Source organism: Macadamia integrifolia, unplaced genomic scaffold (genome assembly GCF_013358625.1).
Source record: "Macadamia integrifolia cultivar HAES 741 unplaced genomic scaffold, SCU_Mint_v3 scaffold_18A, whole genome shotgun sequence".
NCBI lineage: Eukaryota > Viridiplantae > Streptophyta > Magnoliopsida > Proteales > Proteaceae > Macadamia > Macadamia integrifolia.
Window position 1 is genome coordinate 564,633 of NW_024870636.1, and position 12,814 is coordinate 577,446.

Consider the following 12,814-nt stretch of genomic DNA (forward strand, 5'->3'; position numbering starts at 1 on the left):
AAATAGAAATCAAATCAAAGAGAGTCTTAATTAAGTAGTTTATTTAATACTTTACCAGTTTGGGACTTCATTTATATATGAAACTAGTCTTCATCTCTTACCCCCCACCCAAAAAAAAAAGATAAAAAAAGTCATCATCTCAGCAATCAAATCGGCTACTAGCCATTTCAGAAGGAGATGTTAAGACTTGATCACTAATCAGTGAAGGCAAAGCTACCACTATTAATGACCCTACAGTTAACCCTGATCTCTCCTTCAGTTCCAGTCTCAACCTCAATTATCTCTCCCATCTTCACCATAGCTTTAGCAAATGCCCAGTCCCACACCTCAGGATGGTAAGCATTCATGTTCACCATAGCTTCAAGGGTTTCATTAGTAAGCAGAGCTTGATCAGATGTTAATAGACCCAAGTTAAGCTTTAGCCCCACATAGTACTTGTTGTCCAAGGTCTCTGGTGTCAAAGCATCCAATTGAACAATGGTAGGGTCTGTATGTGTAACATTTGGAGGGCATTTGATCTTAAGAAACTTAGCATAAATTGGGTCGAGACTTGGATCCACATCACTGGTTTCACTGAAGTTATATAACCTATTAATGAATGCGTCGCAATGTGCGACGCCGATCGAATGGGCGCCGGAAAGTGTAACCATGTCTTCAGCAGTTAAGTTCTTGACAGCGAAATTGGCGACAAGTTGAGTGGCATTGAAGAGTGGAGATGGTATATTAAGTAATACCTGTTAGCAGAAGAAAAACGAAAAAGTGATCACACACAGAACACAAATCCATTATATATTTGACAAGGGCTTGCCATAAAGCTAGAACTATGGTGAATGCCTCAATCATCATTGATGCATAAATAAAGATACCAATTAGTAGTGATTGAATTCCTTCTAGGGTTCCGCATGAGAAATTAATACGAATATAACTTACATGTTCAATAGAACTATGAGCTACAGGTCTTTTCACTTTCGTTTAGGCCATGGATGCCAGTGCTCCTAAGATCATAGAAGCAATGTTGCAGAAAAAGAAGATACAACGTTAGACTGAGATCAGGCTTCACCAATAACATACCTCACTCGCTATAGAGACTCTACCATCCAACCGCCCTACCGGGACTTGGTAATCTATTTTCCCAGCCAGAGTTGCACTGTCTCGAGCAGCAAAGGCGAGGATGTCAGCGCAAGAGACAATATGTGGACATTGAGCTTCGATCATTTCCTTAGCTTTATCAATTACTTCGAAACCTTGAAGGCTTTTGTTAGGATCTGCTTCTTTCTCTGATGGATTTCCTGGGGTTGAGTCCAATAGTACAGACCCATCACAACCCTTCAAGGTAAACAAATATCAAATTTTAGTGAGGATTTACTTTCTTGCTTGTAACAAATATACACCAATATATACTTAAAGAGACTGATTTGAGCAAGAGTTATAATATGTACCAAGGAGAGACATAAGTATCTACAAATATAAAATGCATATAAACCTTTGAGGCATGGAAATACATGCAGATGAGGATACATCTTTTGAGAAAATCTGAATGAAATAAAATATTTTTTTTGTGAATAAATATTATATTCTAAAAATAGAAAACCAAGTTGCCGATCTGTAGTGGTGTGTCAGGTTGATAGCTGATACTTATTATAATTAGCCATAATCCGTCAATCTTTGTGCATGGACCTATGCACTGTCCTTGCTTGGGTGGCATAAACTAGATGGACCTATACATCTTTGTGCATGGACCTATGCTCCAGATGGGTGGCATAAACTAGATGGGGAGATCTCAAGAAGCTGCAATATGCCTGGCTCTCAAGGTGACAGGGTAGGAGGGAAAAATGGGGAGGTTATATGCGGACCTCAAACTCACAGAGTAGTACGAGAAGAGTGGGTCCACTCTTTTTTATTTCTCTCCCACCAAATATGATAAAAAGAGGCACTAAAGGCTAACCTCCCCACCATATCACAAGTTGACTTACCCTGGAATGAAGTGCTTCCTAATCCAACAAAAATGATGGAAGTAGACCTCACTATAATTATAACAGAAACAATAGTTAGGGATGCTTATGTTTCTATGGAGAAGGAATACTAAATTAAAAATAACATACCCTTACAAAGCAGTCATGGAAATGCAGGCGGATGAGTCCAGGAGCTATGCCTGGTTTACTTTCATAAGCCCTGGCAACTACCCACTTAACAGTTTCTTCGGCTGAGGGACATGATTCATTGTAAAACCCAATCTCCAAGGGGCCTCCATTAACCACTAACACTACCAGAACCATAAAAAACTGCAAGAGAACAAGCTCAACCTGAGCAAGCAGAACCATGTTGCCCAAAAATTGCCTTCTAGAAGGGAGTTGTAGCACAAAGCCTTGAATGGTGTAAGACCCACTTATAAAGTGAAAGCTTTGTTCTTGGTTTGAGTTTGGAGGGCAAGTATATATAGAGCATTAATTCTCCAGTACTTGATGACTAGTAGTTAAGTTTCTTCCTTCAGCTAATGTTAGCTCCAGAAACATTCTTCAGTACTTCATGCATGACTGTTAGTTACATGTCTTCCCCTCGGCTAGAGTAGTTGATCTTTCATGCCTTGCGTGTATAACATTACATGCACGCTACTGTGAGGCTTAAGACTAGAGAGATCAGTTGGTCTCTTTTGCCTTTCATTTCTATCAATATTTGCTACTTCCAATGCTTCATAGAAACCAATATGGAGCACTTGTGGCATCTCTTCTTTTTCCAAAAAAGAAAAAAGGAGCAGTACATATATTACAAGGGACTAGGTAAAAAAATGATGAACTTAATGTAGGGCATCTATTATTGCAAATGTTGAAATCTTCAAGCAAATTCCTAAACAAGAATGAACTTGATGTAAGGCATCCTATTATTTCAAAAGTTAAAATCCTAGAGGTGCCTACAGGTATCATACAGACTCGGTTGGTTGCAAGGGAAATAAAGGGGATGAAAGTGGAATCAAACAAATATGTGTGCCCTTCTATGCGTCTCTATACCCAGTGATGTATACCACTTCACTATTGCCACTTGACAGTAAATGGGATAGTCCATATGATAGAGGATCCCACATACATTCCAATGGCCAAATTTTAGTCCAAACTAAGCATGGAAAGTTGTTCAAACTACGATTCAAAGTTTTAGTAAAATTATCGAAATACCATCAAATGGAGAAGAAAATAAAATACAAAATGACATCTTTTATAGTTTTAGCTACTTCCTCTAATCATTTTAAGCTAAAATTGTACCAATGAGATGATTACATGGTCTTCTATCATAAGGTCTAACCCATGTACTTCACTAGGCATGCATAATGATGGGAAAGAAAACCTTAACTAAAATTAATGGAAACTTTTGTAATTATTCCCTAACATGATTGTATAACGAATTCAAAAAACAATTGCCTAATGTAATTGGTGAGCTATAGTGTGCAAAAAAATCCATGCTCAGTGGAAGATCTCGAGTTCGAGCCTCTTGGATTCTTAAGGTGGAATGCCCATATAGTCAGACATCTGATTTCCAAAAACTTCAATTTTCCTTTTTAAACTGGTTCCAACCCGATCGTTTAATGTTTGAAGGAAAGCCATTTTTGGTATTCCTTACAGATAAATGAATCAGTTAGTTGAGTTACCCTTATGTTCTACAAAGTTCAATTGTCATGAATGGACAACTTAACAACTTGTCACTGCCCATTAATTGTAGAGGGAACAAGAAAAAATCAAAGAAACTCAGCTACCGATCATAAATCCTTTCAAAGGAACTTGTAGTAAATTAACCTTGAGTCATGAACCTCATTTCCTTTCTCTTTCTTGGAATGTTTTCTAGTAATTGCAAAGGAGCCAACCATGAGTTGTTTGTTTCAATTCGTCTCCATGCCCACACCTTAAACATTTTCAGTAAAGAAAGATGCCCTTTAACAAACCAAACAGTCCCTTAACAAACCAGTCAGTCCAGTCTCGGTTTTAAATGGTAAAACTTGGTTAGGACTCCTTCCAGCAGTTTTGAAGTGACAACGGTTCACACCTTCTATGAATGGTGATTGATTGGGGTCGTAGTTTTAAAATTTGGATCGGATCGGTCATGATCTCCCAGATTGGATCGGTATCTGTTGAGATCAATCCCCGATCGGTAAGGTATAAGGGTAAAGATTACCAGGAAGTCCTGTAATAGTGGGTCGTAAGGTAACAACCTTCTATTGGTTCAGGTTTTGAAATATTGTTCCTAGACTCCCATCGGTTCAGGTTTTGAAATATTGTTCCTAGACTCCTTACTGGTAGGATGATCCACGTTCCAAACATTGGGTGTTACTTGGTAGTGGAGGTAGGGTAGGCAAGAGGCTGAAACATTATCTCATCTATGTGATTACCTCGAGGTGAATACAAGTTCGCCATTGGGAATGAGTTGCTGTAGAAATGTATTGACCAGTATTAAGGATCCACGCTCCTACTCACATATACTTGGGTGATAAGATTTACACATCAGCACCACAATCTCACATGTGATATCAATCCTCACAAGATCTCTCACATGTGATATCAATCTTAAAAGATCTCAGATTTCTTATTACCCTATCTTCTACAATTGAAAACTTAGAAATTGTGTACAGTTATTCTTGGAAGAATCATATTGTAATCTGATCTTCCATAGGTAACCAAATCAAGCAATTATCTCATGTACTCATGTATATATATTGTTATCTAGTACATGAAATACAAGAAATATTCTCACAATTAACAAAATGCAACCCTAAAAGTGATGTCGAAGGTAATGGAAAAACAAGAACAAACAACGCACACATGTTTACGAGATTTGGCAAGATTGCCTACATCCTCAGTAAGATGAGATTCTGCTTCACTATCAATGGAGAATAGGTTTACGACGTTTGTCCTCACACCTCTCATAATTGCTTACAAAGAAAAGTAACTCTCGCTACAAATATATAGCGAAAAACCTTAATACCGGAAAGTACTCCCTGGGTTGAACTGCGACAAAATACAAGACATCGTATACCAACAAGTGTTGTAGTGGAGGTACAAGAGGTTGGAACATTCCAAGTCACTATATAATCTTTTATCTTTCATTCTTTTTGTTAAAGTATTTTACTTTGATTGTAATTCTTTATTGAATAATTGTAGTACAAGTGAGTTTGGCTTCTCTCAAACTTGGATTGATTGGATTAAGCAAATTTTAATCTCCACCAAATTATCGGTTCTAGTGAATGGTGGTCCTGTAGGGTTTTTTGGAGTTGAAAGAGGTCTTCGTCAGGGTGATTCTATTTCTCCTATGCTCTTCATTCTTGCATAAGAAGTTTTGCGTAGAGGTCTCAAAAATCTCAGCGATAAAGGCCACATACATGCCATTCTAGGTCCTCGACATACTTATACTCCCTCGCACCTTTTATATGCTGATGATTTACTAATATTTATGAGTGCAAACGTTAAGGGTGTTAAAAATATCAAGAATTTCTAGGAGGATTATCAGATTTCCTCAGGTCAGAAGATTAATCTTGAGAAGAGTAAGATTTGCCTTAATGCAATCTCTGCAGCGAGGAAAACCAGAATAAAGGAGATCCTTGGCATCCTTGATTGCAGTTTCCGACTCGGTATCTTGGAGTGGAAATTTTTAAAGGTGGTGTCAAGAAAGATTTTAACCTTCCTTTGATGGACAAATTTAAGAGCAAACTGGCAAGCTGGAAAGGAAACCTATTATCTTTAACAGGCAGAGCTGAACTGGTGAAATCGATTATGAGCAGCATCCCTCTACACAATTTCTCAGTGTATCTCTGTCCAGCCTCTTCCACTTCCATGATGGAGCGATGGATAAGGAACTTCATATGGACTGGTGAAGCATCTTCCACTAAAGCTATAACGGTCAAGTGGAGTGTAGTGTGTAAACCAAAAAAAGAAGGTGGGTTAGGCATTAGGTGCCTTAAAGAGGTCGACCTGGCTCTTCTTGCAAAATTATGTTGGCACATCAAATCAGATAAGTCGGGTTTTGCTTCTTTTCTCAGAGGAAGGTATATGAGGAGTAATGGGGAGTTGAAGAAGTATATCTGCCCTTCTTCTATTCTGCCTAGCCTTCGGAAAGTCTGGAGCTTGGTTTGTGATTCAAAGAGCTGGGTAGTAGGAGATGGTTCTTCCATAAGCTTCTGGTGTGATAAATGGATGGGAGATAAAAGACTTATTGATTTAATTGAAGACCGTCTGGTTGAGCGTATTTATTCTTCTCGTGTCTCTGATTACATAAACGAAGGGAAGTGGGACTTGGAGCCATTGGGACCTAACTTCCAAGAGATTAAAGATCAAATTTCATCTACTCCTCTTCCTTCAGTGGATGCAAAGGACAAGAGGATCCGGTCTTTAACAGAGTCATGAAACTTCTCTGTGCCATCTGCATGGGACAAAATTTGAGATAGATACCCGATCAAGGGATGGTGGAAAATGGCATGGATGGAAGGTCTTCACCTGTGTCTCTCTATTTTTGGCTGGCGCCTTATTCATGGAGCTCTCCCATCTGATGACAAAATTGCTAGGAAATCTGTTCCTATGGTGTCAAGGTGCTCCCTCTGCTACAAAAGTGTGGAATCTTTTGACCATCTTTTTCTTCATTGTAAATATTTTGTTTCTTTATGGTTTGCTATGATGAATTTTTTCAATCAGAGATGGTCAAGCTTCCCTGAGATTGAAAGTCTTTTCTCATGGTGGAAAAGAAAAGGCAATACGGTGTCCTGTGACAAGAATTGGAAGTCTCTTGCTATCATAATCCCATACCGTATATGGACTGAGAGAAATAGAAGAATATTTGAAAACCAGCATGCTACTATCAGTACTAATCTGCAATATATCATTTAGGATATTGGTGACTTCTCATCAGTAGCTCCCAAATTGTATTACATAGTACATATACATATGGGCCCGTAGGCGTGATATATACACAAGAATTACAATTTAAACATCCATAGCACAAAAGGGGCAACATCATAAAATAATCAAAAGAAACCCGGGTTGGTATCAGTGTTGCTGTCCCGCAACGCAACTCTAGCACGGGCACTCGGCCCCATGCCCAAGATCTTCAGGGACCCACCAATCCTCAGCTAAAAACTCTACAATGGGTCCCGGATCTAGCTCTTCAGCCGGATAACCTATAAGATCATCTAAAAAGTGGTATATACGTGGGATGAGCTCACTAGCCCAGTAAGTGAAAAGAAAGACCAAGCAATCATTCGCAACACAAATGCACCTATATGTATGCAAGTCCAATTTTATTATTTTAATTCACCTAAACATCACATCTAAGTCATAGGTCATGTGCTACTTACAACCATAGTGTGCATATACCTCAGATACGAGTCGCAAACCCTATCCTATGAGACTCCCATAGGGTTGCCGGAGAAGGGCAACCGTGGATACCGAAAAAGTAAATGGGCCTTACCCTGCATTAAAGTAAAATGGGCTTTGCCCTGCATTAATTTAAAAGCAGTACGATTGACCCTCTTGTTATATCATCAAAGTTACCGATCGTCCTAGTGATCGGCCGAATGTACTTCTAACCCAGGCTTCCCCCCAGTGATATACCAACACCTAAACCCTTGCTGGGAAGGTTTGTAGCACAGAGATATGTCATTCCCAGCCACATGCTCCTATATGAGATAGTACAAGTGCATAGTACCACCATAATCCATTCCACGGGCCACCAATGCATTTGTGTCCAAGCCAACTACGGCATCTAGTTTAGCAATGCATTACATTCAATAATTTAAAATCATTCATCTCATATCTCAAAGCAGGAATAAACATTTAGCAATTAAAGATATCAACATATCAAGTTATAATGAATTTCATAATGCACACATCAATGCATGCAAATGGCATTCGAGGATGACTAGGCTGCCCACAATAGTGAAATGATGTCATGGCTAGTCTACCAAAGTAATGGAATGATGCAAAAACACTCAAAAATAAATTCAATGTCCTCTTCCCACTTAGTTGTGTACGATATTCACCCGGGTACGAGGAAGATCCGGTGTTCGATGACGTGAATTTCTAGTACAACCTATCATAAAAGAGGTTGAGCTTAGTATCTTCACTTTAGGCTCATAACCAATGGTGTACAATGATCCCAACGTATCTAGAATCATAAAAGTAGGTTGCCCGACTAATTTGGGTCCAATCGGAACCCATTGGGTAGAATTGATAGGTCAATTGGCGGGCCAAGCACCCACTAATCCCTGCTCGACTGTCGATCCAGGGACACTGCCAGGACCGGTAGGCCAGGTGCCCACCGGTCCTTACTTGTCGCTCTACCCAGGGGCTTTACCTAGACCGGCGGGCTCGGATTGGTAGGTCCATCCACTTTCAGGGCACCCACTAATCTGAACTGGGATTTTGCTGTTCACTTTCATTCTTCATCTCACCTTGGGGAAACCATCACGGGTCGATTCGATCACATTTTTCACAAATCTAAGGTTCCATATCATGATTCCAACGTAGATCTAGGATCGATTCGAAATTCCAAGCTTGGGTTTTACCTCTTTGCTCAAGAACACTTCAAAAACCTCAAATCTTCTATTCAGCTCACGAGATCAACAAATGCTTCACAATTCTTGCAAGTCTTCCTTTAAATCCTTCATAAACAACATGTGTATCCTTTATTAAACCTTAGATTCACATTCTCAAGAGATATTAACAAGATACAAAGGATTTCTACCCAAATTGAAGGGTTTCACTTGGGGTTTCCTAGAGGTTTAAGAAATATAGACTATACTCACCTCAAATCGTAGATCTCGAGATGAGGATCACTAATCCGGTGTCAAAATCGAAAGGTTCAACCCTAATGTCGCACAACAAGCAACGTCTTCCCCTTTTTCTTCCTCCTTCTTCCCTTCTTTTTATTTTCTTTCTCTCTCTTCTTTACCTTTCTTACCCACCGTGTAAAACAATAAATGAGGAGAAAGAAAAGTAATAAATGTTATTTATACTTGGCTCAAAATATCTAATGATCAGAGTGGTAGGTCACACTGGTGGGTTCGACCCACCCATGACCACCCACCAATCGGTCAAAACTTAGTCGAAACATTGGGATTTTTGATGGGGCTCGGCCCCAATAAATGTTTCACTCTCAATAATTGATTAACATGCACACATAACATAGAATACAGCCACATACCTTTATTGTGCGTATATGGCCCGATGATACGTGCAAGTGCACAGCTTGGGTACATGGACTTCGCTGGGCACCAACTCCAACTCATTTGACCAACCTGAGTTCAGAGTCACCCTTGCCATCATGTTCCATAGGGTACTCACCTCGGCTCGCTCGAGTTCAGGTCCTGCAAGACCAAATCAAACCAACCAAGAAATTAGACCTGGTTTAAAAAGTAGGGTATCACACTGCTCCACCAAGTGATTTTCACAAACTGAACATTGATGGCTGCTCATTAGGAAATCCAGGCTATTCAAGAGCTGGAGGCATTGTCAGATCAGCGAATGGGGCAAGCTTGGCATGTTATGCAATATATGAAGGTGTGGGAACTAATTTTATGGCTGAGTTTGCTGCTCTATTCCATGGGTTGAGATGTGCAGCATCCAAAGAAATCAAAAAGTTGATTATTGAGTCTGATTCCCAGGTGGTGGTCAATTGTGTGTAGAAGAATATTATCCCTTGGTGTTTTCAACAGCATTGGAGGTATTTCAGAAGCTATCTCGACAATATTTCCTGGTGTATTGTTCATTGCTACCGTGAAATTAATACTGTGGTAGACAAATTAGCAAAACATACAGCAGCCACTCACACTTCAAACAACTAGGACGCTACTCCTATTTTTGTATCTTATGATTTAGAATGGGATGTTCAGCATAGACCTCGTTATAGGTTTATTTAATCTCTTTGCTTTGGAGCACTAGTTTGCTAATGGCCAATCAAGTCTCCAAAGAAAAGCTTTCATTTTGCTTTGGTCTTTGTTTTGCTGATGGCAATGCCAAAGGTGAAACAAGGTTCTAAAGTTGTTTTGTAACATCTCATTCTTTTATTCTTAATATAATTTGCTGACCTTTAGAAAAAAAAAAAAAAAGTAATCTTATATATACTAAATAGGAATCCACATTGATGGAATCTCTATCTAATAAGGAGAACTAAGAAGGGGTGTTACACTAGTATTCTATTATCACATGTAGTGGGTGTAGATGACAATACAAACTCTACGAGAGGATAGGGTTTGACATCATGGGGAACTCTAGTCAAGTAGAAGTCCTAATGGGATGTAGAGTTTAGTAACCAATGGAACTCCTACAAGATATAAAAAGATAGGCCAGCATAGGTGGCGATTGAGTCTAAAGTAGAAAGGTCAGCAAGGTGGGGATTTGATGGATCAAATCCGCAACTTGTCCCAGAAAAAAGAAAGCGTGTCGTGCTTAGTGCCTTTTGTAAGGATGCCTACAATTGATCCCTCGTTGAAATGAATTGAACTTGATAGTGTTTAACATATAATGGTTACAATAGAATCATAATTTCTGTAATTGGCCTCATGATTGGTGGTATGAAACCACCCTTCTATCCAACTGTTGAATGAGACACAATCCATAGAGTTGGTACGAACGGAAAGAGGACTAGAATACCATATTGACCTAGCAAATGGGCAGCCAAGATAGTCTTATTAATAAACCGGGTTTGATGGACACACATATCCAGCAATAGTCTCTTCTTATTCATTGCACCTTGGACAGAAGCAAGAGCATTATGAAAACAATGCCACAGGAAGGAACGTAGATAAGGAGGTGCATTAATTTTTCAAATTGTTCTCCGAAATGCCTTGGGCTTTTGATGATTTCTTGAAGATGCTCCTTTAGAGAATTTACATCTTTAAAATTGAGAAAATGGTAAGCAACTTTTAAAGTAAATAAACCTATTTTTTTGGGTGAATGAAAATTTATTAATTAAGAAAAAAACACTACAAAAGCCAACTAGGCTAACAAAGAGGAGAGGTCATAATGAAACAAAGCAAGCCCAAAAGGATTAGGACTAACAGATCCCGGGGAGGGGAGAACAACCCAAGAAGGGTGGGATAAGGGGATATTAAGGATTTGATTTGCTTCATGGGAATCAAAGACTTAGTTAATTATTTCAGGGCATGATAGATCCTCATCATGTGATGATTCGCCTTGCTTTTCAAGCAGATTATGTGAAGGCCTTAAGCCAGGAATCCCACGAGATCGAGACTTCTCTCTTTAGTTTTTTCAAATGGTCTTCTCAGTTCGATCCCAAATGAGAGATGCCACATACTCTTTCGGAGTAGAGCACCCCTTTCTTGGCTTGATAGTGTTCTAAGTAAGGGTGCAACAGGGCCGGGTTGGGATGGGCTTCTTAAAACCCTAGCACAACCCTTAGTCCCTTTAACTGGGCCCAAACTTGCCCTGAACCTGACTCAGGGCCGCAAAACTTCAACCTAGGCCCTACCCTTCAATGTTCAACCCAACCCTTACCCACCCTGATTGAACCTGATTTTTTAGGGTCAGGCCGGAATGACTCTGACCCTGACCCTGGTTGACCCTAACCTTGGTTTGCCATCAAGGGCTGGGATGGCCCTGATTGACCTTGACCCTAGTTTGTCATCAAGGGCCGGGTATACCCTAACCCTGACCCTACAAAATATAAATAAATAAAAAATAAAAAAATATTCATAATAAATAGGAGATAAAAAACACAAAGTTACAAATTACTTGTTATGAAGAGAACATCTTAAAGCAAACATTCAAATAATACAAATAACTCTAACTATCATAATAAACAAAGAGGAGATCATCCTAAAAAAGTAAATAATCCAAAAAAATTCAATTATTTGTCATGATAAACAAAGAGATCATCCTAATAAGGCAAACTGTAAGAAAACTGAACCTCCACTTGATGAGAGTGAAGAAAAAAACTTCAAGTTCAAGGAACAAAATTGGTAGAAAATCAATTTTCACTGTATTAAATATATATATATATATATATATATTGATAATAAAAGTCGATAATAAATATTCATATCAACAATTACATATTGATTTAAGATGGTAATTTAAAAAATATATATTAATTATTTTTCATTTTATTAATAATAATTACTAGACTAGATTTTTTTTTTTTGGCAGAAAAAGGAAAAGAAATCTTTTTTATTGGTATAAAAGGTAAGAGAGATTGGTGAGATTGTGAGAAGATATATTAGGAGTTTTGAGGTGTCAATGACTCAATGTGAAATAATATATAAAATTAGGTTAAAATCAAGGTCACAACTAGGGTCATAACCAGGGTCAACATCAGGGGCAAAAATCAGGGCCAGGTAGGTCCAAAACCAAGGCCAAAAGTCAGGGTAAAAAAATCAGGGCCGGGTTCAGGGCGGGCTAGGCGGGCCAATGATATCAAACCTTACCCGCCCTGACCCTGACTCAGGGTCAGAAATTTCAGGGCAGCGCCGGCCCCCAGGGCCAAAAATTTTGGGTTAGTACTTGTTCAGGATCAGGGCGAGCCAAGGGCGGTTCTGAGCCGCCAGGGCCAAACTGGCACCCCTTGTTTTGAGCTAGCCTTCGCATGGTGTGAACGCTAGCTATGACATGAAATTCGTCTGTCTTGTCTTCCACCTCATACGGGAGTTGCGCTCCGAGGGACTACAAATCCCTACAGAATCTTTTAGAGGTCGAATGAGGCTAGAAACCATTATTAGTAAGCAATTAAGTAAACCTGGGACCCAACCATCCCTCTAAATCATAACACTCTCACTGCTACCACTAACCAACTACAACTTTTGGATAGAAGTATTTGCCATGAATCAAAC

The 12,814-nt window shown here is 39.2% G+C and overlaps 1 protein-coding gene across 1 annotated transcript; it reads right to left on the reverse strand.

Moving 5' to 3' along the window:
- Positions 1 to 2,417, reverse strand: LOC122071131 (peroxidase 5-like). Its single transcript, XM_042635421.1, has 3 exons — positions 2,103 to 2,417; positions 1,072 to 1,326; positions 1 to 734 (listed from the first exon to the last, which is right to left on the reverse strand). The coding sequence occupies exons 1-3, from the start codon at positions 2,319 to 2,321 to the stop codon at positions 195 to 197; spliced, it is 1,014 nt and encodes a 337-aa protein (XP_042491355.1). The 5' UTR covers positions 2,322 to 2,417; the 3' UTR covers positions 1 to 194.
- Positions 2,418 to 12,814: the final 10,397 nt, after the last annotated feature.